Raw genomic sequence first — 27,214 nt, forward strand, 5'->3', positions numbered from 1 at the left:
AATGTCAGCCCCATGAGGTTAGAGATCCTTGGATCTTGTTCACTGCTGTGTGCCCAGTGCCTAGGACAGCTCCTGGCATACCATAGGTGTTTAATAGGTTGCTAAATGGATATATTGACTTTTTTGTGCCCAGAACACCGGTTCTGTTATTTACTTCATATTTGTCTCTCAGTCATTTTATTCTCTTCATTACAGTTATTTCAAAAGGAAACGTTTACCTCACTGTCAGTATTACTTGTCATGAAGAGAGAGTGTTGGGGCTGTATGTGGGGGGTGGTTATTAAATGTCACCTTCTTCCCTGTTGAAGTTTTGAAACAAATGAGAAATAAAATAAAAGAGTCAGCAGATGGAAGCCAAAATAGCACTTTGATGAGTCTGATAAAGGCTGGGTTTGAGGACCTGACTTCCTTCAGAGGGCATTTGGGCTTCCTGATACTAAACTCCAGAGTCAGACAGACTTCTCACTGAGCCCTACCCCTTCTCCTCCCAACCCTGCGCGAGCAAGCCCCCTTAAACTGGCATTCCCCGAGGGCAGCTCGCTCCCCACAGGAAGGTGAAGGAAGGACTGCATTGCATATGTCCAGTTTGTCCCTGCAAACCCACCAGCCATACATGCTAAGGGTCAGCAGACTACAGCCCATGAGTCAAATCCGGCCCTCTATCTGTCTCTGTAAATAAAGCTTTATTGAAACACGGCCACACCCATTTGTCTGTGGATTGTCTGTGACTGTTTCCTACGACAGCAGAGTTGAATAGTTGCAATAGAGGCTGGCCCACGAAGCCTAAAATACTTACCCGCTGGGCCTTTACAGGAAAGGGCCGCTGCCCCTGCCGTGAGTCAGTCTTCCCCGAGAAGGAGAAAGGAGAGAGAGAGAGGCTGGGTGTGTTATCAGAGTAGAGCCCCCTGCGCATGGAAGGAAGCATCAGAGGTGGGGAGTAAGGTCATGGACGTTTAGTAGATCTTGTTTCCTGGGCTGTGCTTGACCTCCAGGGCCTCCTCCGCTCCCTCAACGTGGTTCTTTAACTGATGGGAGGGAGGTGCTGAGGGCCAGGTGGAGTCATTTAAATCAGGGTGTCTGTCAAGTCCAGACTATTGACATTTCGTGCTGGATGATTCTCTGTGGCGGGGGCTGTCCTGAGCTCTGTCGAAGGCTCAGCAGCCTCCCTGGCCTCTACCCACTAGATGCCACCTGCATCCCCCTCCCCAAGTTGGGACAAACCTAAAATGTGTGCAGACACTGCCAAGTGTCTAAGGGGCAAAACTGCCCCTGGCTGAGAGCCGCTGCTTTAAGGGGGTGGGTGCAGCCAGTGTCCGAACGGGCCATGTTCTAGAGAAAGGCGCTCGGGCCTTCAGCTTCCCCGACATAATTTTACGCTGCCTATTCCTTCCAGCCGGCAGCTCAATCCTTGACGCCCCAACACCCAGCTGGGGATGTGCAGCCGCTGTTGGGCTGGGCACCCATCGCTTGATTACATTTCACTCTGTGGTTGTTGGATGTTACTCAGGACTCGGCCGGGGCAGCCAGTTTCCCGGCCCCCGGCTGCCCGGGGCTCCTTTCCGGGTATTTTTGCACTGTCCTCCCACATGAACGGAGGGCCTCACTCTGAGGCTGCTGGGGATCCTCCCTTCCTATCTTCATTCCTCCTCATGCCCAGATCCTCCTCGGAGGTGTTTCATCAGCTCCTCCCTCAGGAGCACTCACTTCCTGGCCCCACAAGCAAGGGGAGGACATAATGGAAATGCTTCCCTTTGCCTGGTACCCCGGGGGGATGCGGGAATCCGGCTGCTTGGGGTCGGAGGGGTCTTCCCACTCCTGGGTAGGGCCAGTCTCACACCAGGTCTCCAGGGAGACCCCTTAGAGGGCTCTGGCTCCATCTCCAGGCCCAGGCTTCTCTTCTCTGGGCCAGCAGGTCTCAAGGAGACTTCCATGCTTTCTAGAAGGTTCCAAGCAGGAAGACCCATCTTACCTCAGAGCAGTCCTGGCTCACTTCTCCTGGCTTTGTGGATGTTCACCGCCCCGTCTGTCTCTTCTCATCTTGGGCTCCGAAATGACACCCACCAGACACTCGCTATTCTCCAGGAACGGCACTAAGTACTCTGCTTGCGAGATCTCTGGGTATCCCTTCCACAGCCCAATCTGTCAGCGATGGTTCTGTGAGCCCCGGGGTCCTCATCTGGAAGAGAGGGCTGGCCTAGCACCTCTGTCTCTAGAAAAAAACGCTCACAAATTTTTTTTCCATTGCTTAAAAATGGCTTTATAGGTAATAACTGTTTAAAAATCACATTTGCTTATGGTGGGGAGACAAAAAAAGCATCGCAAAGATCTTGTGGGACCACACCGCCCTTGGAAAGTTTGGGAGTATATCCCAGTGTAGATGAATTAGGGTGATTTTATTAAAGTGAGCTTTGCTGATGGTGTGAAGCATACGAATGGAGAACTGCACTGCTCTCCATCCCCAGTTCAGTGGAGTTTCACCAACTGAACCACCGGTGTTCTAGCAAGAAATCGAACAAGGCCATTACCCACCCAAAAAGTCCGCGCACCGCTTCCATCCCTTCTTCCCCCGACATCCAGCGACAACCACTGCTTTTCTTTCCAACAGCTGAGATTCCTCTTGCCTGTTTTTGAACTTCATGCACATGGGATCACACAGCGATGCTTTTGTGTCTGCTTTGTTTCTCTCACCCCTGGCTGGTGGTTGAGACGCGTCCGTGTGAGTGGCGGGGCACTCATTCTCTCATCCTCCTTTCTCTGTCGTTTCCGGGTATGTAAACATTCAGCGGTGTGTTTCTCCATTCTTGTGCGGATGGACATCTGTTCTGTTTCTAGTTATCTGCTGCCATGACCAATGCTGCTTTCAGCCTGTCCTGCTCGTGACTTTTGGCGGACGTATGAATGCATTTCTGCTGAGTCAATACCCAGGATCCAGATCGCTGGGTCAGGAGGTATGAAGACCCCGCCAGTTTCCCACTGTGGCTGGAGCAGGCTGCACACCCGCCAGCCGCGTGTGAGAGTTCCGGTGGCTCCACACCTGCGCCAACAATTGACCTTGGTCCATTTTTTTTTTTTTTTTAATGTTAGCCATTCTTGTCACCGTGCAGCAGGTAGAATCCAAATTGGCCATAAACTTGAATGGGAGAAAATCCTACTCGTGTTTGCACTCACCTACAGCTGACACTTGGCGTTTGCTTTCATTATGAATGTAGGCCGCAAACCGCAGCGTGTCGGCAGCACCTGTAACTCTGTCATCCCTGAAAGTCACCAACATTTTAGTGTTCCGTTGCAGTTGCTGTAGATATGGTAAAATCACATATTTTCACTCCTCACTGCTTTGAAATGATCACTCCTTGCAAAAGCTTGTGTTTAATATCTTCGGTTTTTAAAAGGACACATTCTGCACGGCAGATATTCTTACCGGTTTGGTAACTATTTTTCAAAATAGTCGATTTTCTCTGTAATCCTATATATCCTATTTCCTGCCTGTGAAAACACCTGAGAAGGGGGTCGCAGGCTCTGCTTGCCCCCCTGAGCGCCCCGGGGCTCAGAGGGCGGCGCTGGCGTCAGGCCCCGGCCTGGGGTGCTCTGGAGGCTACAGCTGGGTGGCGGCAGGAGAAGGCCTTTGCTCTCTGCTTCCTCACGCGGCCTCCGGTCCTCCCCCCTCCAGCTTTCTTCGGGAAGTACCTGAACGAGTACAACGGCTCCTACGTGCCGCCCGGCTGGAAGGAGTGGGTCGGCCTCCTTAAGAACTCCCGCTTTTATAACTACACGCTGTGCCGGAACGGAGTGAAGGAGAAGCATGGCTCCGACTACGCCAAGGTGAGTCTCGCCCTTCCTGGATGGGGGGGGCGGGGGGCGAGGCTGAGAGCCGGACTCGAACCTGGGCTCCTGACACTTACACGCGTGACCCTGAGCAGCTTACTTACAGGCTCTGCTTCAGTTTTTTCATTTCTCAAAAAATAGTCTCTGTTTCTAGGAATATTGTTTTATTTTTAATTTTTTATAAATTGAAGTCTAGACTGATATAGAGTATCATGTTAGTTTCAGGGGTACAGCAAAGTGATTCAGTTCTATTTTTTCAGATTATTTTCCACTATAGGTTATTACACGATATTGAGTGTAATTCCCTGTGCTATACAGTAAATCCTTGTTGCTTAGCTATTTTAAATACAGTGTTTGTTAATTCCATACTCCTCTTTTAGCCCTCCCCCTGTCCCTTTCCCCACGGGTAACCATAAGTTTGTTTTCAATGTCTGTGAGTCCATTTCTGTTTTGGATATAAATTCATTTGTATTATTTTTTTTTAGATTCCACATATAAGTGATATCATATAATATTTGTCTTTGACTTCTCTAACTGTAATGTTCTTTAGGTCCATCCCTGTTGCTACAAATGGCAGTATAAGAGTATTGTTTTTTTTTTCAGTTGAAATACCTTTGACATAACATTGTGTAAGTTTAACAGGTAAAACACGTTGATTTGATACATTTATATATTGCAGTGTGACTGCCGTTGTCATGTTAGCTAACTCATGTATCAGGTTGCTTAATTATCATTTCCTTTTTGTGATAAGAATAATTAAGACCTAGTCTCTTAGCACGTTTGATGTTTATAATACGGTATTATTGCCTAGAATCGCGATGCTGTATGTTGCATCTCCAGGACTTACTTGTTTACTGGTTGTAAGTTTGTCCCCTTAAACAACATATCTCCAATTCTCCCACCCCTCAGCCCTTGTCAACACCCATCCTCCTTTTGGTTTTTATGAGTTCAGCGTCTTTGGATTCCATATACAAGTGATAACACACAGTATTTGTCCTTCTCTCTCTGACTTACGTCACTTAGCGTGACGTCCTCAAGGTACGTCGATGTGGCTGTAAATGGCAGGATTTCCTTCTTTCTAATGACTGAATAATATTCCATTGTGTGTGTGTGTGGTGTGTGTACACCACATCTTTATCCATTCATCATTGAAGACACTTAGGTTGTTTTCATATCTTGGCTGCTGAGAATAATGCTGCAGTAGACATGAGAATGCAGATATCCCTTCAAGATCCTGTTTTCATTTCCTTTGGATAAATACCCAGAAGTGGAGCCCCTAGATCATATGGTAGTTCCGTTTTTAATTTTTTGAGGAACCTCCATGCTGTTTTCTGTAGCAGCTGCACCAATTTGCATTCTCACCAACAGTGCACAAAATTTCCCTTTTCTCCACATCATCATCAGCACTTATCTCTTGTCTTCTTGATGTTCTCCAGTCAACTCAGGTCAGGTGATAGAAGAGTATTGTTTTATAACATTTCGCCAAAGCAGAACTTTCTTACAGAAAGTGCATGTAACCAGCACCCACACAGGTCAAGAAGTAAACGTCACCACCAGCCCCAGAAGGTCCCTTCATGTAACTCCTTCCACCAACCACCCCTCCCACAAGGATGCCCATTACTCAGACTTCCAGCATTATAGATTAATTCTGTATCTAGCTTTTTTTGCTTAAGACTGTGTTGAAATCCACCCATGTTGTTACATGTGAGTGTAGATCCTCCATTCTTGTGATATAGCATTCCTTTGTGTGATTTTACCTTAATCTCTTTGTTCCTTGGGTCATGGTTTTGCTAGTTCTAGTTTATTAACCTGATAGAAGGTGAAGTGCATAGATCCTAAGTGGACAGCTCGGGGAATCTTCACACATGAGTGCCTCTTTTAACTGCCACCAAGTTCAGGCTGTAGCATGTTCCCAACCCCCAGAAGGTTTTCTCATATGCCTTTCCAGCCAAATCCCCAACCCTAGAGGTTACCTTTATTTTGACTTTGATCACCATGGGTTGGTTTTGCCTTCAAGAACTTCTAAATGGAATCATATCACATGTGCTCTTTAGTGTTGGCTTTTTTCACTCAATGTAATGTCTGTAGGATTCATCCAGGTGGTTGCATGTATCAGCCATGTGTCCTTTTCACTGCTGTATAATACTCTATTGTGTAAGTAGACGGCAAATATCCATCCAGTCAACGACTGATGGATATTTTGGTTGTCTCCAGTTTGGGTCTATTAGGAATTAAGCTGCTGTGAGCATCCTTACACGTGGCTTTTGGTATACATAGGAACCCATTCTTTTGGTATACACCTGGGAGCAGAAATGCTGGGATATAGGATTTGTTACAAGGTTGAACCAGTTTACACTCCCAACCAAAAATGCATAAGGGTTCCAGTTGCTCCACATTCCTCAACACTGGTATTGTCTTTTTTATTATAGCCATTTTGCTGGGGGGTGTAGTGGTTTTTCATGGTGGTTTTACTACAAAGGATTTTGAGGACTGCATGAGTCAATACACGCTGAGCATCAGAAGAGGCCCTTGCACAGAGTAAATACTCAGTACATCGTAGTTCAGATCAGGACACTGCACTTTCTCTGTAAAGGGCCATGTGCTAAATATTTTAGACTTTACAAGCTTTAGTGTCTGTCGCAACCGCTCACATCTGCCCGTGTAGTGCAAAAGCAGCCATAGGTAATACGGAAACAAATAAACGTAGCTGTATTTCAATAAAACCTTATTTACAAAAACAGGCAGTAGGTCTGATTTGGCCAGTGGGCTATAGGTTCCTAACCCCTGGCTGAAATAATGATGATGATGGTGACAATAATGAGGAGGAGGAGAGCCTAACTGTGATATTTCATCCAAACTTTCCACTAGGAAAAAAAAAAAAAAAGATTGGAGACTAGCAAATATTTCTGCTCCAACTAAATCTTCAAAGTCAGCTCCGGCATCCCCCCACCCCGGCTGATATATTATTTCTCCGGACTGTCAAATCCACCCCGTTCCCACTGCCACTAGCCCTGCGCCTGGCTTACTGTCATAACCAGGGTTCTCTGAGTTAGTGCGATGATTCCTTGGGCTGCCGTCTCTAGGTCATCTCCAGAGTGCTACAGTGCTTCCCCAGGCAGACGTCCCCAGGGGATAGGCAGTCACGCAAACAGGACAGAAAGCCTGGGAGCAGGTGGGCCGTAGGGAGTGGTGGAGACTGTGGAGAACGTATCTGACTAAAAGGGGGCAGCCAACTCTCAGATCAGGCCTGTCAGTCCCATGTAGAATTGTGGGCCCAAGATGGCCAGAGTCCCTGATTTGTCAACAGAAGCTACACATTTGAACATTTTTTCTTGTGAAATCTCTTGATTTTAAAATATTGGCAACTAATTCAGACGTTTCTAAAATCCTGCATGAATCACGTTTGCCTGAGAGCCACAGCTGACCCGTGTGCTTGTCTGCCATTGTATTGTCCTTCTGCCCATTACCCTCCAGGGACTAAGCAGTAGCCTCAGAGCCCGACTCTGAACATATTACTTGCCCTAGGATATGCTACCTACTCCTAAGAGCCTCAGTTCCCAGAGCTGGAAAATGGGCACATCCTTGCATCTTAATAACGTGCACTTCTATTTACTGAGCACCTACTATGGTCCAGGCACCGTGCTGGGTATTTTATGTGAAGTATTTCTAATCTTCACAACAGCCATATCAAGTGAGTGGACTAGTTGGATTTGACGACATTATTGATTCATTCCATCAACAAGTATTTATTACGAGCCTGCTATGTGCCAGGCACTGTGCCAGCTGCTGGGTTTCCAAGGGGGGAGCAAAAACAGACCCGGTACCATCTTCATGAGCTCACAGTCTGGCACGTGGATGCGTGTTATAAACTGTGGAGTGAGGCATGTGTATTAAAGTCAGAACACCACACACAGTGTAGCAGCACGCGCACACACGCACGCACACACATACGCACACACATATGCATGCAATCTGCGCATAGTAGGCCTGTCTCCATGACCTCCCGAGGGAATTAATTCCAAAGTCCTGGCGAGGGGCTTTAGCACCTCTGCTGGACTCCTTGGAAATATAAAGCACAGTCTCTCAGGGCCGAACACGGCATTTCTCTCCTCCCAGCCTCTGCGCAGGCCAGTTCTCCAAATGCCCAGAAAAATCCACTCCCTCCTTTTTAAAATTCCTCACCATGTCCATGCCCAGTCTCAGTGCAGCCCATAATGAAGTTATCCAGGGGTACCCGGTCTCCTTGGTGCTGAGGATGGGACAGGCAGTGGCTCCCGTGTCACCTCGTTTCCTGCAACACACAAATCCCCCCCCAGGCCCATGAATGAGAGGAGCCCCTGTGACAAAGGTGGGAGGATTCCTGGGCCCCTGGTTACCGGAGGCCTGGAAAGGGAGGCACAGGGGGCCCCTATGGGGTCAGAGCTGGCTCAGGTCCAGGGTTCAACTCCCAAGGGAAGCAGTGAGCAGCAGGAGCTGGAGCGTCAGGAGGAAACAGGAGTGAGCTTGAAGTTTCCAGCCGAGGCAGAGCCAGGGAGCGGGAGGGTGCCACACTCTGAGAGGTCAGAGCATCATTGCTGGCCTCGGGGGACAGCCCAGATAGGGAGGAAGTGGCAGCCCTTCCCAGGCGCCCCTCAGAAGGCGCTCTGAGGACTCTGTCCTGAATCACTAATCCCAGAGGAGAGCAGATAACACCAAAGAGGGGTCTCCGTGGCAGGGTGGAAAGAGAGGCAGTGATGATGAGAAAAGAATGATGTGGAGCAAGAGCTGCTGGTGGAAGAGGGCTGGAGAAGGCAGGGGGGGGCAGCGGAAGGGAGATAGGAATGACCGGGTTGAGTGGGGGGCAGGTAGAGAAGGGCCCAGGTGGTGGGAGGCTCTGCAGAAATGGTGGTCTCTGACCTTGAATGTGCCCACCCTCTGGCGCAGCCTTTGTACTTATGTCTGTGTGTCCTGGAGGAGCCTCCCTTGTGTGCAGAGGGGGCATAGCTGAGCTGTTGGTTACAACTTTGTCACGGAAAGAAATCAACCAAGAAAGCCTACTGATGTGGGAAGTAATTAAATGATTCTGAAGCATCCCTGCCCTGGAGGAGTCTGGAACAGACAAGGGCATCTGTGTCGAAAGCCATCAGGAAAGCTTAGGACAGAAGGCTGAGCGGGAAGAGCAAGTTGCAGGACTCCTTCAGGTCCCTCCTCAGATGTCGCCTTCCTGGACCACCCTGGGTACAGGGGGCCCCCCCAGGCCCCCCATCACCCATCATCACTGACGCGCCACACCTGTGTATATCACAGATTCACTGTTAATCATCCTCCCGTTTGAATACAGGCCCATGAAGGCAGGAACGTGGGTCAGTCCTGTTCACCGCTGCGTTTGTTGGATGAAGAACGAATACGCACAGCGCGATGGGATTAATATAATTAGAGGCATAAAGCAATAGTGTAACACACGTAACAGCACTTCCGCAAAGATACTTCCCAGTGGGGGACAAAAGGGGACCCAGATTAGGAGTGAGGATGAGTCAAAGGAAATGGCTCTGTTTGTGGGGTTTTAATTTTCACAAGGAAAATGCAGACATACGATTCTTGGGGGGTAATGGCTGACACGCATTCAGAGGGCATCCATCATGCTTCAGATACTGTTGGAATTGTTGTTACCTGAATGAACTCAACGTGTCTCTCACCAGAGCCTACGAAGTGTGTGCTGTTGCTACTCCCAGTCATCAGATGAGGAAACTGAGGCACAGAGAGGCCAAGGAAGCAGCCCACCCAGCTAGTAATGGATACGTTCAGGATTCATACCCAGGCCGTCTGGCTTCAAAACCCATTCTCTAAGCTACAGCCCATGAGTTAAGCCCAGCCTGCCAGCTGTTTTGCTGTAGCCCTTGAGCTGAGAATGGTTTTTACATCTCTGCCTAGCTGAAAAAAAGTCAGAAGAGCCATTTTCATGACACGTGAAAATGATATGAAATTCAAATTTTGGTGTGCACAGATAAAATTTTACCGCAGCCCAGACCTGCCCATTCATTTATGCAGTGGCTGCCCTTGAGCTGCAGTGGCAGTAATGAGTGATTGTCACTGAGGCTTCTGGCCCGCTAAGCCTCTCTTATTTATCATCCTGCCTTTTGCAGAAAAGGTTTCTTGATACCTGCTGTAAGCCACCAGCTAGTCCTCCCATTAATATTTTTCTCTGGGGGAAAAATATTTAAAATAAAAAAGATGGACCAGACAAAAAACACGAAGGCCTGAGCTCTAGCTCTGAGTGAACTGCCTGTCAGTTTTGCCACCTCGGTTTCCCCAGCTGTAAAATGGGCGTAGTGTGCACTTCACGAAGTTGCCGCGAAGGTCGGTTGAGCACATGTCTGCTAACAGTACGAGCTGGTGTTCATTGTGGGTTCTCTCAGCACCAGGCTCCTTGCTGAAGACTGTTCACTTAGCAAGACCATGTCAAGTGCTCACGTCACCATCTGAAGAAAGGACTGTTACTGGGCCCATTTTTTGAGGTATAAAAACTGCGGTGCGGAGAGGCAGTGGTTTGCCCACAGGTAGCAGGTGATAAAGCTGGAACTGGAACCCGGTGTTTCTGACACCAGAGCTCTCTGCCATCGTAAAACAGTTGCTTTTTAGGGGGTGTGACTCTCTTTTAAACCCAAACTGCTGCAGCGGCCCCCAAGGGAGAGGGTCAGCATCCAGACTGGGAATGAAAGTAAGACAGACCCGCTCCCAGGGAGCCAGCAGCTCAGGACGGGAGACCCTTTGTCACACCAGGCTGACTTGACAAGTTAAGGAAAAGATCAAGAAGCAGGTCTGGGGGCTGCCCCCTGGGGCGGAGACGACCTCTGCTCCTTGCTCCTTCCCCACCCACCCTCCCGCCAGCTGTCAGGGAGCAAAGCCATGGGTTCCCTGGCAAAGCCTAAGAGCTGTTGGGTGATGCTCACGTCAGGCTTCCCAAGAAGAACATTTAGTCCAAGGCGCTAGGGGACTCTGATCTGGGCAGATGTCCTGTGACATCCAGAGGTGATCTGTCTTATCTCACCCAAGTTCAGCAAGAGGCAGAATGTCTGGCTTCCATGGGGCCACAGTGTGAGCAACTGCCAGCAGGCACCCGTGGAAGACACATTTCTCCCGGATCTGGAAAGGAGGAGGAGCTCCGTCTCAGCCACACCCCCTTTTGTCCTTGGCTGCTCAGCCTCTCACCTCCATCCCTCTCCAGTCCGCCTGCTGCCTTCTCACCTGTCTGACGGGAAGGCTGTTCCACGCCCTGCACCGTGAGTGCTAAGGGGACAGGGACCCGCAGCCACATCCCCAGCCCCAGCAGGGAGCCCAGCACCCAGGGGACAGCGAGCTCAGAAGTAATCACTTCAGCAACAGAAACGGCGGCGAAGGCCAAGCCTGGGAACGAAGCAGGGAGACCCAGAAGCCCACGTGTCGCTGAGTCCCGGTCCCCAGGAGCAGCGCACACGCTCCCTCTCCTCCATCCCAAGAACTCCTACTGTTAAATGATCGCTCGAGGAAGACAACACTTTCACCCAGAGCCACAGGCTGGGAGTCTCCTCCGATGCACCGCAGTTCCTCTTGGCTAACCGGCCAGACTGTCAGTGGAGGTCAGGATGGAGAGGGAAGGTGGGGGACGTGCCTTCCTGGGTGTCCATCAGGGTGTCCTCGCCCCTGGCTGTCTTCCAGCTGTGACTGCTGAACTCTGGGCAGGAGCAAAATCCCCAGAACCCTGGCATCACCACGCCCCTGCACAGGTGTGGCCAGGAGCGCACCAGGGGGAGGTCAGGCTCCTGAATGCCCAGGTGCGCCCGCCTCACCTGGAAGCAGGGAGTGGGCCTGGCTCAGGGCCAGAGGGAGGCAGAGGGTGACTTCCTCGTGACCTGTGAGCCAATCTCCAGGTTCTAGAAAATTCACCTTTTGCCCTGAGTCATCCTCCCCCCTGCCTCCCCCTTCCTGTTAACAACTTCGAATCTCTAATGCCTTCCTCCTGGCTGACCCCAGGCACCGCAGACGGAACCTCTCAAGGACTGAACTCTGCATTTCTGCCCTTGCCCCGACATTCTCTTTCTCCTGGATCCCTGTCTCTGTCCCAACCCCTCCTTTTCACCCAAGAGAACTTTGCACCATTTTTAGATCCATGACTAGTTACGGACTATTTCTAACACTTTTAGAGCATGTCCACAGCCATAGCAGCAGCTCTTTGATTTATGGAATGTGGAATCTCACGTTTATGTAATGGGTTCTACAGGGTCCCTTTACAAAAACTTTTCTTACTCCCCAAAGTTAATCATAAAATATATTCAAGGAAAAGTATGTAGGGTAGAAGGGACCTTCTCCCCTTTTCTCTTACTTGGTCCCCAGTTAGTCCTTTCATATCTTGTCCTTTTGGATCTTTCCTTGGTGCTCAGAAGCATATGAAGGTAGGGGTTTGGTTTCTCCTCTGCACCCTGCCCCCTACTCTCTCCCCACAAAAAAATAGAATCTTCTGGGGCTTGACTCTAAAGCTTGCTCCTTCCGTTAGCGGTGTTTCTGGGACAACTTTCCACCTCTGTAACTGTAGATCTACTGCCCTTTGAATGAACGCACACATGAAAGCAGTGCCAGTCCATTGGTCACCTTCCCACTGCAGGTCGCCGTGATGCAGTGACCATCCGTGTGCACGCAGGCACAGGGGACAAGTGTCCCCAGAGGCGTGTGTCTGTACGTGCACAGGTACACCTGGAGTGTGTGTGTATTTTGTGCAGCTCACTTCAGGGTAGAAGCAGTAGCCATTCACCTTTTCATTTTTTCTCTAAAATAATATCTCCTTTTGAAAGTGATAATTTTCGTCAGAGCTGCTGTCTAAGAAGCAGAGGGTAAAAGAACTCGTTACCTTCCAGAGAAATCAGCAGCTAAAGATGTACCAAGTTCAGGAAGAGTTGAGGCAAAGCCCAGCTTCTTAGCTGAGTTTTTAAAGCCCTCATTTCCTGTCCATCATTTTTTCCCCAACTCTTCTCTCCTCCTGGCCTGTGTCTGAGCAGATCTCACTTTTCTGGAGATGCTACTACGTGCCTGTGTTTGTGTTACTCCTTTGATTGTCCCTGCATTGTACCTGCTAACAGCTCAGTCTCTTTCTGTTCCTTGAATACATGGCAAGCTCATTCCTGTCTTTGTATTTTCTATTCCCTCTGCCTGGAACACTTCCTCTTGATCAGTGATTCTCAACCCTGGCTACACATTGGAATCCCCTGGGGAGCTTTTAAAATGTCCAGTGCCCAGCCTGAACTAGGAACCAGTTAAACCAGAATGTCTGGAAGTGGGCCCAGGCATCAGTAAAGCTCCCCCCAAGGATTCCAGCAGCAGCTGTGAGTAAGCTCCAGTGATGCGGACATCCCCATGCCCAGCTCCTTCTCATACTCGGGTCTCAGCTCAGATGGCACCTCCTCAGAGAGGCCCTCCCTGATTGCTGCGGCTAATATATTCCCCCCGCCCTAGCTCCCAGTTACTCTGTCTCACTTCCTCCTTCTGTCACACCTCATCGCTATCTTGGGTCTTTGTTCAGATGTGTATCTGTTCCTGCCTCCAGCTCAGACCCTCCGGGAAGGCAGGGATGTATCCACCCTGCACAGTGGAATCCCTGGAGCCTTGAAAAGACCTGAGGCTTAGAGACAAAGCTCAGGAGGCTGGGCTGCAACATTTATCAGCTGGGTGACACTGGGTAATTCACTTAACTTCTCTGGGCCTTCATTTCCTGTTCCAGATAACAGGGATTACCTGCTCTCTGCGGTTATGTGAGAATTAACACCATAAGGACTCAATAATGTTAGCCGGTCCTTTTTAATACCTGTCATGGATGAGTGACAAATTGCAGTTCTCCTCTGGTCCCTCCAACCCCTTCAATGCCTTTTTTCTCCATTGTGGGTGACGTCCTGTGACATTCCCCGTGTTTTACTTGCTTAGTTATTGCCTGTCTGTACCTGGACCTTCGGCGCCACATGGGCAGGGATTGTCTTGGTCGCTGCTGTGTCCCCGACACCCGGCTCCTCACGCCTTCTCCTGTCTCTCCCCACCCCCAGGACTACCTGACAGACCTGATCACCAACGACAGCGTGAGCTTCTTCCGCACGTCCAAGAAGATGTACCCGCACAGGCCCGTCCTCATGGTCATCAGCCACGCAGCCCCCCACGGCCCCGAGGACTCGGCCCCCCAGTACTCACGCCTCTTCCCCAACGCGTCCCAGCACATGTAAGCTTCCGGCAGCACGAAGGCGGGAGGGGCAGGTTCGGTCACAGTGATAACAGTGACAGAGGCAGGGCTGCACCTTCTCTCGGGTCCTCCCACTTCAAGAACCCAGGGACAGACAGCTGATCTGTGGGGAAACCGGGACACAAATCCAGTAATAACAGCCCAGAGCAGGTGGCAAGAGTTTTTAACTTGGGACCCACATCCTCCCACTAAGAGGTCTGTGGCTAGAAGTGCACTTCAGTGTAAGTTTCCTTTGCAGTCCTATGTATTTTATTTGATGCATTTTAAAACATTCTTTTGAAAAGGGGCCCCTAGTTGCATCAGATCGCTAATATACCCACTGCCTTATTAAGCTGTTGAGTCCATGGCGGGCTCTGTGCTAAGCCTTTTGCAGCACCGCGTGTCCCTGAATATTCCCGGTGACCCTTGATGTATTAGTTATCTGTTGCCACGTAACAGGTTACCCTGAAATCGAGCCACTTTAAACACCGACACGTATTATCTGACAGTGTCTGTGAGTCAGAAACCTGGGAGCAGCCTGTCTGGAAGGTTCTATCTAGCTCAGGGCCTCCCCAGGGTGTCATCGAGGTGTCAGCTGGGGCTGCAGCCACATGGCTGCCCTTGACCAGCAGGTCTCTCCTAGGGTTGATGAGCATCCCCACAGCCTAGTAGCTGGCTTCCTCCAGAGCAAAAGATCCGAGGGAGAGGGAGGGGGAGTCGGGGGCAGGGCGAGATGGAAGTCTCGGTCTTACAGCCTGATCTCAAAGTGATGCGCCGTCTTTGACTGCCACGCTGTATGGGTCGCATGGGCCAGGGCTCCTGCAGTGTGGGAGGGGGTTACACAAGTGTGTGACTGCCAGGAAATGGGATCTGTTGAGAACTCTCTTGGAGCACACTTGATCCCCCATTTTACAGATGAGAATGCTGAGGCACAGAAAGAGGAGGTAACTTCCCTTAGGCCACCCAGCTGGCAAATGGCAGAGCTCAGATTCAAATCCGACCCCTGTTCCCACCTCCCATCTCTCTTCCCACCCCTCCGGTCCTCCTCCTCCCTTCAGCTGGCTAGTAAATCTTTCTGGAAAGTTCTGGTTTTCTCTGCCTCATACCACCTCCTGCTGAGCCATGGTACTCAGCAGCCCTTGCTGTGACATTGGAGCGACAAGGACAGGGCAATTTGGAGTCTGCCTGAATATTCCGGGTGTTTAATTTTCATTACAGTCAGAATGCGTTGCCCTCCTCACCCCTCTGGCTGTGATTACTTTCTGACAGCGCCCAAAACGGCTCAGAGAGGATAAGGCATCGTGTTAACCTTCTGATCCCCTGGTCTTTGGAGGGGAGGAGGGTTAGACAGAAAATGATACACCCCGGTCTCCTCCTGTCTGAGATGCCGGCCTCCCCCACCCCGCCCACAGCTCACCTTGGCCGGCGTGGAGGCATGGCCAGCTCAGTCCCACCCGAGGGAGGAGCCATGCGGTGGGGTGAAGTATGCTTTGCTTCTGCAGCTTCTCCAGAAGAGGGGCTAGCACGCCCCCTCCCCACCGCAGCCTCGGAGTTTCGTGATGAGATTGTTTGACGTCGCCTGCTCATTTATTTTCTCTTTGAAATGAAAATTACAGAAATTGAACATGAGCCACGCCTGCTATGTTCACCCAGAGCACCCCCTCCTTGCCTTATTAGGGGTGTGTTTGGAAAGCTCTCTTATCTCTGGGGTGTAATCATTTCCAAAATAAAACCAAAAAACCAGAAAGTTCTGCAGCTGGGATGTTTAATTATGACAGTCAAGGGGGCTGAGAAGGGGACAGCCTTCAGGTCGGAGTTCCAGATCTTTCTACTGGGAGGCTCCTGTCAGAGATTCTCACCCCGTCAAGCCTTGGGCCATGTTCTTGGGCTGAGTCTTGTGGGTTCTAACAAATGCTGCTTGAAGATGTGGACCCACTCCACATGCACATGCCCAGGGCACCAGCCACCCTCCCCAGCTCTGTACACACACAAAGATACAAACGGATACACACACAGAGACACAAATACAGATAGATACACAGATACACAGATACAGATGCAAACACACAAAGATACAGATACATGCAGACACAAACACATACACACACATACAAATGCAAATACACAAAGATACACACAGAGATATACACACACATACACAAATGCACACACAAACACAGATACACAGGACACACAGATACAGACACACACACGAACACAAATAAATACACAGCTATCACACATATAGACACACAAAAATACACAAATGCACCTACAGACATATATATATACAAGCACATACACATACACAAAGATAAGATACATACACCCAGATACAGACAGACACACAAATACACACAGATACAAAGATACACACAGACACATACACACAGACACACAGGTACGCAACACGTACACACGGAGACATACACGGACCCACAGACATACACAGAGAGGCGTGCGCACAGACACACAGACACACATCCACAACCCCCGGGGCTTCCTTGGAAGTGTGGCATCTGACTGTGTTCTCGGCCTCTCCTTTCGTCCCCCGTGGGAGCCAGGCCCCGGGCTCACGTCCTTGGGGTGGGGGTGGGGTGGGGGGTTCCTGCCTCGTGGCAAAGTCACCCTCCCACGCCCCCAGCCCCAGCGGAAGAGAGGGGGTGTGATCCTTCAGGCCCCTGGGGAACAACCAGACATTCCTCGGATTCTTGAGGAGGTGAGGGTTTCAACTCTTTGTTTAGCAGGCAGCTGGGTTCCTGTGAAAACGTGACACCTTGGGGGCCCGGGGGAGGAGGGGACCCTGGCCTCAAGCAGCTGTAGAGCCAGCCAGCCTGGGCTCCAGGCGGGACCCCAGACTCCACAGCCTCCCAGCTCCAGAAGCCGTCTCCAGAGAAAGGGCTTCAGAAATCAGACTTGGCAAACGCACCCCTCCCTGTTCTCCAGGGCAGACACCAGCCCGGTAGAATCTAATAGATTCAGGGACGATTGCTCAAAATTGCATCCTGAATCCGGGCTCCTTGGGCCACGGGAACCACGTTCCAAGCTGCCAAACAGCCGTGAGGGCATCTCTTTGTGCAGCGCCGCCCCGCCCAGTGGGGGAGGCGGCGAGGGGAGGTGGGCTTGTTCCTGGGGGTGTTCTGCACACGGTCAGGCCCTGCGCCGGCCCCTGGCAGCCAGGAGCGTTTCTTGTAATCAAAGGAGGCCGTGGGCCTGGTTGGATTTAGCGGCAGGAGATCAGCCAGAAACTCAAAGCAAAGTCCAGAAGGAATCTTGTGACTCACCCCCACTCGGCACAGACACGGTCTCCGTGACTGTCAGGCCGCCACAGTGTGCTTCCTTCTGCCCCAGGAGCCTTCTGATGTTGGGGGGCTGAGGTCCTGCTGTGGCAGGCGAGAGGGAGGGGAGTTTGGGGTGCTCTTTGACAGGCCCGCTCTCCTCTCCTGCAAGCCCCACAGCGTTTGCCCCCTTAATAGCCATCTTGAAAAGCTTTTTGTCTTCAAGCCCTGGAAACCCAACCTTTATTTACAGCTTTGCCTGGGGACAGGGGTAAGCTCTGAGGGGAAGCCAGCTCCCAGGCCCAGTGTGACGGGTGCCCCTGCTTTGTGGGGTTTTATAACACATGCGCCCTGGCCACCCCGACCCTCTCCTGGAGCTCAGGTCCCAGCTTTGCCTTTAGCACGGTCGTCCCCTCACTGTGCCTCCATGTCCCCACTTCTCACACAAAGAGAATAAAAGCAGCGCCAGCTCCCGGGACTATTACGTGTATTAAATGATGATGGGGCAAACCCAGGTGTGCCCAGTGCACGGCGCATGCTCAGTAGGGGTCCAGGGTTATCGTGTTCATTTATCTTTGTCATCACACTGGACCGTGCAGCAAAAGTCATGGGAGTCCAGCGGCTCCACTGTCCACTCTGTGACACCGTGGGCAGGTCCCCGAACTCCTCTGACCCTCTGTTTCCTCTTTTGTACATGGGAGTAAACCACACAGGAAGAATAATTGTGACAACTAAGTCATAGACTGTGGCATGTCCCAAAGGTACACATCCAGGCACCGTCCTCACAGGTTTGGCCGTACGTGCCTGTTATGAACCTAAGTTTTAAACTGATTTTCCTTTTTTTTTTAAACCTAAAATTTATTGCAAAAGGAAATGCTGTAGTCACACCTTACTTAACTGCAATAACTGTCACTTACCATCTACCCAAGGTAAGTGAAAAAATAAATGCAGTGCTAGTAAATTAGAATTGGGGGCTGTGCCTGTGGGGGGCTCTGAACATGATCCTCTCTCCTTCTTTATAAGGGGGATGAGCAGATCCCAGACGGGTGTTGAAAAGAGCCCGGCACAGGCCGAGACCTTGGCCTTGATGTGATGGGTGGGCCGGGAGGACGTTCTCACTTTGGGGTTCCAGGTCTTCCTGTGTGCACACCCCACACGGAGAGACGCTGACCTGGTGTGCAACAGGGCCCCGACACACCAGCCTCCTGACAGCGGGAGCTGCACCCTGGGCTGTGGCCCCCGACCCCGCCGAGGGTGGGGGATCTGGAGGGCTGGGCCCCGACACCCCCGCCCCCGCCTGACTGCTGTGTGCCTGCCCGCCAGCACGCCGAGCTACAACTATGCGCCCAACCCCGACAAGCACTGGATCATGCGCTACACGGGGCCCATGAAGCCCATCCACATGGAGTTCACCAACATGCTGCAGCGGAAGCGCCTGCAGACCCTCATGTCCGTGGACGACTCCATGGAGACGGTAGGCCACCCTCCTCCTGGGCGTCCCCCGAGCCCCACGGCCGCGCCAGGCCGGCCACCTCCCTGCCCTCCTCCCCCCCCACCCCCACCCCTCAGCATCGCCAGCTGGCTAGGAATGGAAACAGAGGCAGAATGAGAAGGCCCCACCTGAGGCCGGGGATACAACTTTGAGCAATGTGGACGAACCCCCACGCCCCACAACCTGCATTCCAGCTCCGTGCTGTTCAATACCGTAGCCGCAGGTGGCCAGGGACATATTTTAGCAGCTGTATGGAGGTGTAATTCACATACCACACGGCTCACCCAATTCACGGGTACGTTTCAGTGGTTTTAATGTATCCACGGGGTTGCGTGGTCATCACCACAGTCGATCTTGGAAGAGTTCCGTTACCCCAAAAGGAGACCCCGCAGCCCTTGGCCATCAGCCTGGCTCCCCTCCCCCACACTCATCACCCTCGTGTCTCTGGATTTGCCTCTTCTGGCTATTTCATATAAAAGGAATCCTACGCCGTGTGGGTGTTTGCTTCTGGCTCCTTTCACCGCTTGTGATATTGTCAAGGTTCATCCAGGTTGGGAGCACGTGTCAGTGCTTCCTTCCTTTTTTTTTTTTTTTAATTGCTGAATTACGGAGTGGGCCGGGCACACGCTGCTCAGCGCCCCTCCCCGCACCCTCACCGCCTCGCCTGCCTTTCAGATTTACAACATGCTGGTGGAGACGGGCGAGCTAGACAACACATACATCGTGTATACCGCCGACCACGGCTACCACATCGGCCAGTTCGGCCTGGTGAAAGGGAAGTCCATGCCGTACGAGTTCGACATCAGGGTCCCGTTCTACGTGAGAGGCCCCAACGTGGAGGCCGGCTCGCTGTAAGTGCACACCCCCAACCCCAGGCGCCCCAAAGTCCCAGGGAGGCCTCGGGGCTCTGCTGGCTCCCAGATGGGCAAGAAGCAGACAGTCAGCCAGCAGCCCCCAGCCGCTGCCCCGGGCGGCACACGATTTGGGCAGGTGATCCTCGGTGCCACACGGAACGGCAGTGATGTCACCCAGGTGGGTGCTGATGTGACGTCCACCCCTCTGGCGGGAGAGGAGAGGCCAGGAGCTGTTAGCACCTGTGCAGGTTGTTTGTGGTGGGCACTGTGTCAGGGAATCAGGGGGCTGGACTCTGTGTGTGTCACCACCAGGGCATAGGGAGGCCACCTCGATTTCTGTCTAGCCTAAGCAGTCCTCAGACTGGGGTTGTCAGGGAGGAACCTGCCACCTGGACCCAGGCAGCATTATCCGCTGAGATCAGCTGAGCCTCTGAGGGAAACAGCCTCCCCCATCCTTCCTTGAGGGCCGCGGGGCCCCTCCGCCAGCATTCCCCTGGGGTGAGGCTTTGAGATGCCACATTCTGGCAACAAAAATGCCATGTCTGGGGCAGGGAGAGGCAGAAAGGCTGGTGATCACAGTGGCAGCTTCCTCCAGTCAGCAGGGATGTGATGGAGACCAACACGCACGGTGTTTTGAAATGCAGACAAATCGCCGTTCAGGTGCTGGTTTGGCCCCGCTTTCATCCGAGCCCAGAGCCCGGATGGTGTCAGGAGCGCACGCAGGCGCACACGGTTCCTGCTCCTCCTGGAAGGGCGTCGGCATTGGCATCTTGGAACCAAGGTGTCCCCACCGCCTGGGACGCTGGGGTGGAAATTCCAGGAGGCAGGCCGAGTGAGCTGCAGCCCGGGCTCATCACTCTTCCTCTGCCGACCTCCCTGCCTGTCTGGATTTCAGGGTCCCCACCTATGATAAGGGCTGTAATATCATAGCTGTGCTTACACGGTGCTTACTCGTCAGGCTTTGGTCTAAGCACTTGACATCCAGGTGAGCGTCACAACAACCCTGTAAGGTAGGTGCTGTTGTTTAAGCCCAAGGAGACGGAGGCACAGGTTAAGTTGCCTGAGGTTACAGAGCGCTAAGGACAGATCCGAATTTGAAGGCAGGTAGTCGCTGCTCCTGTCTGCCTGCCACCCCTCACTGCCTCTCAGAAACCTTGAACAAACCTTGAACAGCTCTGTAAATAGAATTTGACCCACTGAGGGCTCTACAAGCACTGAGATTGTGGGTCTGGTCAGCCTCAGTCTGTGATCTGGTTCTTAGGACCCAAAACCACAGTGAAAGAGAGTGCTAATGTGTGACTTGGAGCTGTCATCCAGGACTCTGTTGGTTGTAAGCAGAAATGACTCTTAAAATGAATACGGCAAATAAAATAAGACTTAAGGACTTCAGTTATTTTGGTAACTGGAAAATCCAAGGTTAGCTCTGGCTTCAGGTACAGCTGGATCCAGCAGCCATGCAGTGCCAACAGCAAGCTCTCATTTTCTATCTCTCAGCCCTGCTTCCTCTGAATTGGCTTCATTCTCAGGCCGGCTTTTCTCTCATGGTGGCAGGGTCACCATAGCCCCAGACTTGTAGCTGTCCAGTTTGGGAAACCAGTGGTTTGAACAGAAGCTCTCAGGCTGACTCTCACTGGCCTAACTTGGGTCATATGTGCATCCCTGAACCAATCACTGTAGCCAGGGCAGTGGACAACCTTGAGGGACCAGGCCAAGGATATCACATAGTGGAATCTGAATTGGGGTGGGGGGTGAGGGTAGGTAGTTCCTCCAGAATTGGATGCCTTTCCCACCAAGCAAGGCATGGGTGCTGGGTGGGAAAAGCAATTCTGTCCAATTCACCCAGCCTGGGGGGAGCAGGACCCCCGAATGACCTTCAGCCAAGCCAGCTGCTGGCTTCAACATCCACTCCCCCACCCTGCAGTCTTCTCCAGCTCCCTCCTCTTGCCAGGTTGTCCTCAGACCTCTCGCTAGCCTTCAAGCCCCTCCACCACGCAGCTTCACCCACCTTCCCGGCCTTACCCCCGTAACCCCCTGGCCCCCCTGGCTACTTGTCATAAGGCGCTGGGCTAGGGAGAGGGAAGAGGTGAAGGACATCGGAAACCCTAGGGCCCAGGCCCTGCCCCTCAGGGCGGGGGCGGCTAACAAGACAGTCATAGCCGCAGACTCACGTCCCCTCACCTGTGCCGTTTTCTGTCGGTCTGGCCCCCTCAGCGGGAGGGATCACATGAGGGTGTGAACACCAGGGCACGGGGATCAGTTAGTGTGTCAGGGGCCTCCTTGGTCCTCGTTGAGCAAAGAACTAAAGGTGGTAAGTGCGAGTGCTGGCTGGGGTCTGGAGGAAGAACATTCCAGGCAGAGGGGACAAGGGCAGGACTGAGGCCAGGGTGCTTGGCCTGTCTAGGAACAGCAAGGGGGCCAGGGTTTGCCTCAGAGGTTCAGAGAAGGGTCAGGGGCAGGTCCAGGGCTTGGGTGGCTCTTAAAAGAGGATGTCCTTTGTCCTTTGTTCAGGTAGTGGGGGCAGGGAGGGCATTTCTGGCAGAAGAATCAGCCAAGTAGAGAAGCCAGGTGGGGCCTGTGGCTCCCGGCCCCTGAGGTGGTGTGGAGGATGCAGAAGGTAAGGGGTGGGGTTCAGCTGAACTGGGGACACAGAGGGGAGCACTGAGGGCCGAGGTCAGGAGAGTGATGCCCACCTTCAGGGCGTCAGCCCCTGGCGACCTCCATCCCTCCAGCCGCCCCTCTCCCAAGGGAGCCTGGGTCGCCTGCCTGGTGGCCGAGTCCTGGTCTCTCTGTCTCCCTCAGGAATCCCCACATCGTCCTCAACATCGACCTGGCCCCCACCATCCTGGACATCGCAGGGCTGGACATCCCTTCGGATATGGACGGGAAATCCATCCTCAAGCTGCTGGACACGGACCGGCCAGCCAATCGGTGAGGAGGGGCCAGACGTCCTGAACTGCATAAACTCAGGCCGAGCCGTGTGGGTGTGAGGTGGGGTGTCTCCAAGGTTCTCGGACCCCATCCTGACCATTTACCTGCCGTGGGAGAGAAGGGAGCCTCCTCTCTAAGACTGCACCTTCCCAGGTGGAATATAGCCACGGAGACCAGTTAAGGACCCTCTCAGAGCTAAAATTGTGTAACACTTGAAAAAATAACAACACAGTAGGAGTTAAGACTAATTCAGCACATCCCGTAAGTCAGGCCTTATTCTGTGTGCTTTGCAGAGGATTTTATCATTTTGACCTTCACAATAACCCAGTGAGATAGAGAGTACAATGATTCCATTTTACCAGTTTGGAAATTGATCCCAGAGAAGTCAAGTGACTTGTCAGGGGTCTCTTGGGGGGTCTGGATCCAACCCTGGCCATTGAGACTCTAGGCAAGATATTACACTCTTAATTGCTGCACTCTGTGGCTCTCATGCTGGACGGTGTGGTGGGAACATGTTCCTAGGTGTCCTGGAGACACAAAAAAAACTGGTGGTGAGCGAAAAACTGGTGGGAAGGTGAGCCCAGCCTGGTGGGGACGGGAAAGGGGAAGGACACAGTCACTGGTGCTGCAGCAGCGACATCTGGTGGCCAGCAGTGTAACTGCCAACCAAGTTCACGGCCCCAAGGTTGCAACCTCTGGCTTGTAACTCCTTGCAGCTCAGGTCTGTCCCTGATGGGCACTGTCTGTCCACGTCTGACTGTCCTGTAGGGGGGACCACCTCTGTCGAGCCTCCTCCCTCTGACTAGGAGGTTTATGAGCTGTAAGGGTACAAAATGGGCATGTTTTAGGGGACGGGAGCGCTGAGATGGGAGCCAGAACACCTGGGAGTCAGATGCAGGATGGAAGCTTCTTCCCTCAGCCCGAGTCCCCATCTGGGAAATGGAAATGATAGAGTTAAACTATTTGAAATGCACATTTTAATTACACAAATCCAACTATAAAGGATCAAAGGGGAAAAAATCCACCCGAAACACAGTGTAATTAACCCAAAGTCAGGACAGCCATTTCATCTGGGGCTGAACAGAAGAGGAAGGGGCGTCTCCCAGCACTGGGGGCACTGCTGGACTTCCTGGGACGACTGTGTGTGACTCAGAGCAGCTTTGACTTGGGTCGTTCCTGCCCCATGCACTTTCAGACCCGAGTCTCTGGGAAAATGCAGCTCTGCTCTGGGGAGTGTGCGCACCCCCCACTCTCCCCGACTATCCCTGGGGTCGGTGCTGGCCCCGCGTACCATCCCTACTTCTGGGAGGGTGGGGCGACGTGTGAGCCCCCCCACATTGATGAGAAGATGGAAGTGTGCTTTTTTCCCCAGGTTTCACTTGAAAAAGAAGATGAGGGTCTGGCGGGACTCCTTCCTGGTGGAGAGAGGGTGAGTGCCGGGGGCTGGAGGAGCCGCCACGGGACATTTGGGCCAAGCCACACCCAGACAACCCCCGTCTGCCCCGTCCCTGCCAGGAAGCTCCTGGCAGCCCCACCTGCACCCGTGGCATTAAAGATCTCACCGTCCTGGGCAAGACAGAGAATGTTACTGTTCCTATGCCTCCTACCAGTGGCTGGGAATTTATGCCCACAGTCCCTGATACACAGGGAAGCCTGTTCTCTGCTCACGTGGTTGATACAGAATTTGCGTCTGGAGACCACGTGGACCCTTCAGACGTGTTCTGTCTTGCCTCTCCAGTGACTTACATGTTCTTTAATTTATTGCCAACTCATGCAACTTGGGAGGATTCTTATAAAATTCTCATTTCTTAAGTCTCTTGACAATCAGAAGATGTGGTGACATGACGCCAGGGCTGAGCGGGGCCACGTGCTCCTCCAGGGCCAGCCCCGTGTCCATTCTTGCCCACAGCAAACTGCTCCACAAGAGGGACAGTGACAAGGTGGATGCTCAGGAGGAGAACTTCCTGCCCAAGTACCAGCGTGTGAAAGACCTGTGTCAGCGCGCCGAGTACCAGACTGCGTGTGAGCAGCTGGGGCAGGTAAGGACGCTCGGCCGGTGCCCTGGGGATGGGGGACAGTGCCCCTCCCGTGCTCCTTCCCTGCCAGCAGTCGCCCCTCCAAACCTCGGCCCCTGGGCCAGCGGAGCCAGCGAGGCCCGTGACACCCAGGGCGATGCCAGTGGTACAGGCAACACTCAGAAAGCCCTTTCGACCCTGCTCGTGCCAGAGGAAAAGTCCCCTGTGGGTGCACGTGTGTCTCGCTGCTCTGTGCCTCTTGCCCAGCTGCTCTGTGACAAAGACACAGCTGGCCTCTGCGCGGCCTTTATAAAGTTAGGTAACTTTCCGCTAGACTCACTCTCCCTGATCCTTTGCGGCTGGTTTTCCACTTACAGGAGTAGAAGGAAATTGCCTTTTTAAATAAGCAAATTTAAGTTTTAAAAAAGTGAATTGATTTCAAGAGAAAGGTTAAGGAAATTATAATCTGAGTAGGATTTAGAGGAAGCAGGAACTGTGACTGATGTTTGGGGAACAGGCTTTTTCTGAGGCCTAGAAAGGCAAGGCAGGCTCTGGAGAGGAGAGTGGAGGGGGCAGGGCCTTGTAAAGAGGGACCCGGGCAGGAGGCAAGATTCAAAGGGAGGGGGAGGGGACAGGCAGGGGGGTGGCCTGGTCTGGCCCCAGGGGAACAGGAAGTGCATCCCTGCCTCAGTCTGTGAGCTGGGGCTTTGAGCTCGTCCACGGTGGCTCAGGCTCATGCCCGTTTCACCAGTAAGAATGAGGGAAACTGGAGCCTCCGTACCCACTTCTCATCCCCGCCCTCCCCTCACAGACTGGGGGTCAGGCAGCCCCGGGGCTGAGGAAGGGCAGGTGTCAGCATCTTCAAAACAGATTATCCGGATGCACCATTTAGCCCAAAGGAAATAAGCACTGGGGGTGGGGTTCGGGGCCTAGACCAGCTGGGGAGGCATCGATCCATGGCCCCTGGACTTCCTGCTCTCGGGCCTCCAGGACCCCAGTCCCAGACGTCCACTCGCCTGGAGATGCCGTCCTGGCCCGGCTGACAGAGTCTCCTCCCGGTGCTGCTGCCCCGGCTTCGCTCATGCTGTGCCTTCTGGGCATGCCCTTCCATGCACATGAGCCATTCCCTCCACCTGGTGCTTCTCTTAGAGGGGCTCCCCGCAACAGCTCACGCTCAGCCATAGCGCATCACCCTGGGTACCATTTCTGTGCTCCTCCCACGGCGGACATCCCTCCATCTTGGATGGTCCCAGGCACAGAGCATGGGGAGCCGGGAGAGGAAAGTCTCTGGGGTGGATGGGGAAGGGCGGGGAAGGTGGCCGGTTTGGGGAAGGGGCCCAGCAGCCCAGGCCCGGGAGTCTGAGGGCCTGGCATATCTTGCAGAAGTGGCAGTGCGTGGAGGACGCCACAGGGAAGCTGAAGCTGCACAAATGCAAGGGGCCCGCGCGGCCCGGGGGCAGGGCCCTCTCCAACCTGGTGCCCAAGTACTACGCACCCGGCAACGAGGCCTGCGTCTGCGACGGTGGGAACGACCCGCTCGGCCTGGCCGGACGCCGCAAGAAGTTCTTCAAAAAGAGTAAGCATGGTGGGACAGGAGGGGAGGGACTGCACCCGGGAACCCTGTTCAAATTCAGACACTTAGCACAGGCCAGGTCTCGTTCCAGGAGCTGGGGACGCAGTGAAACCCCTCACCATCCACCCATCCTCCAAGGGGCAGAGAGTAATAAAGAAGGAAGACCACCAGATAGTGTGTCCTTGGGGCCAAGAAGAGCAGGAGCGTAAAGAGAAAGAGGGAGAGAGGGACCACCGGGGCCCAGGGCGCAGGGTCTCAGAGCGCAGTGGGGGCCTCCCTGAGACTAGCAGCCCCTGGGAGGTTTTGAGCAGAGGAGCCGGGGTCAGATAGTGTTTTCAGAGGATCCCTCCAGCTGCATTTCAGGCCCTGGATGGGGGCACTTGCAAGGCAGCAAAAAATTTCAAGTCCCCAACCTGCAGGTTCCCAGCGGAGGTCCGGCAAGGCATGGCTCTGCCTCCTCCTTTCAGCCCTTACGTCTGTTTAGCATCACGTTTGCAACATTTTGTACCTCTGTGTGGTGATTTCTCTGTGTAAGACAGCTCCCAAGGTGGTGCTGACATCCTGTGTAGTGTCCCCAAGCCCAGGACAGCTGTGATGTGTCCCACAGAGGGGACACGTGGCTAAGCTTCCTTCAGTGATGCAGCTGCCGCCCTGAGTTCAATGCTAGTGAATCAACATAGGCATCAAATCAGGCGTCTTTAGACAGAAGTAATGGAACACACTTAAAATGAGATGTTGTACTGACGGGTCAGTGCGGGACCCGAGGCCCGCGGGGACCTGACCCGTGTTTCCTCCAGGAGCACTGGTTCTGTATTCGCTCACTCGGCATGCGCAATGACTTTATAGAACAGCCACCTCGAGTGACAGGCATGGGCTGTTCAACTGACCCTTGAACAACATGGGTTTCAACTGTGGGGGTCCACTTATATGCGAATACTTTTCCATTAAATACAACAGTGCTACGCAGTCTGTGTTTAGTTGAATCCACGGACGCAGAGAAACCACGGCTACCAGGGGCCAGTTGTAAGTTACACACATG

General features: G+C 52.8%; 1 protein-coding gene across 5 annotated transcripts in view; it reads left to right on the forward strand.

Moving 5' to 3' along the window:
• SULF2 (sulfatase 2) overlaps nt 1–27,214 on the forward strand; it is a 109,607-nt gene that overhangs the window by 68,661 nt on the left and 13,732 nt on the right. For 4 of the 5 annotated variants that reach the window (XM_031433657.2, XM_031433658.2, XM_064497011.1 and 1 more), the window contains 8 exons: nt 3,668–3,819; nt 13,866–14,035; nt 18,637–18,787; nt 19,481–19,656; nt 22,459–22,587; nt 23,960–24,016; nt 24,497–24,626; nt 25,986–26,178. In XM_031433657.2, coding sequence (XP_031289517.1) covers nt 3,668–3,819; nt 13,866–14,035; nt 18,637–18,787; nt 19,481–19,656; nt 22,459–22,587; nt 23,960–24,016; nt 24,497–24,626; nt 25,986–26,178 — 1,158 coding nt within the window. Of the gene's footprint in view, nt 1–3,667; nt 3,820–13,865; nt 14,036–18,636; nt 18,788–19,480; nt 19,657–22,458; nt 22,588–23,959; nt 24,021–24,496; nt 24,627–25,985; nt 26,179–27,214 lie in introns of those variants that run through there. The other variant, XM_064497013.1, reaches the window with a different exon arrangement.

Source organism: Camelus dromedarius, chromosome 18 (assembly GCF_036321535.1).
Source record: "Camelus dromedarius isolate mCamDro1 chromosome 18, mCamDro1.pat, whole genome shotgun sequence".
Taxonomy (NCBI): domain Eukaryota; kingdom Metazoa; phylum Chordata; class Mammalia; order Artiodactyla; family Camelidae; genus Camelus; species Camelus dromedarius.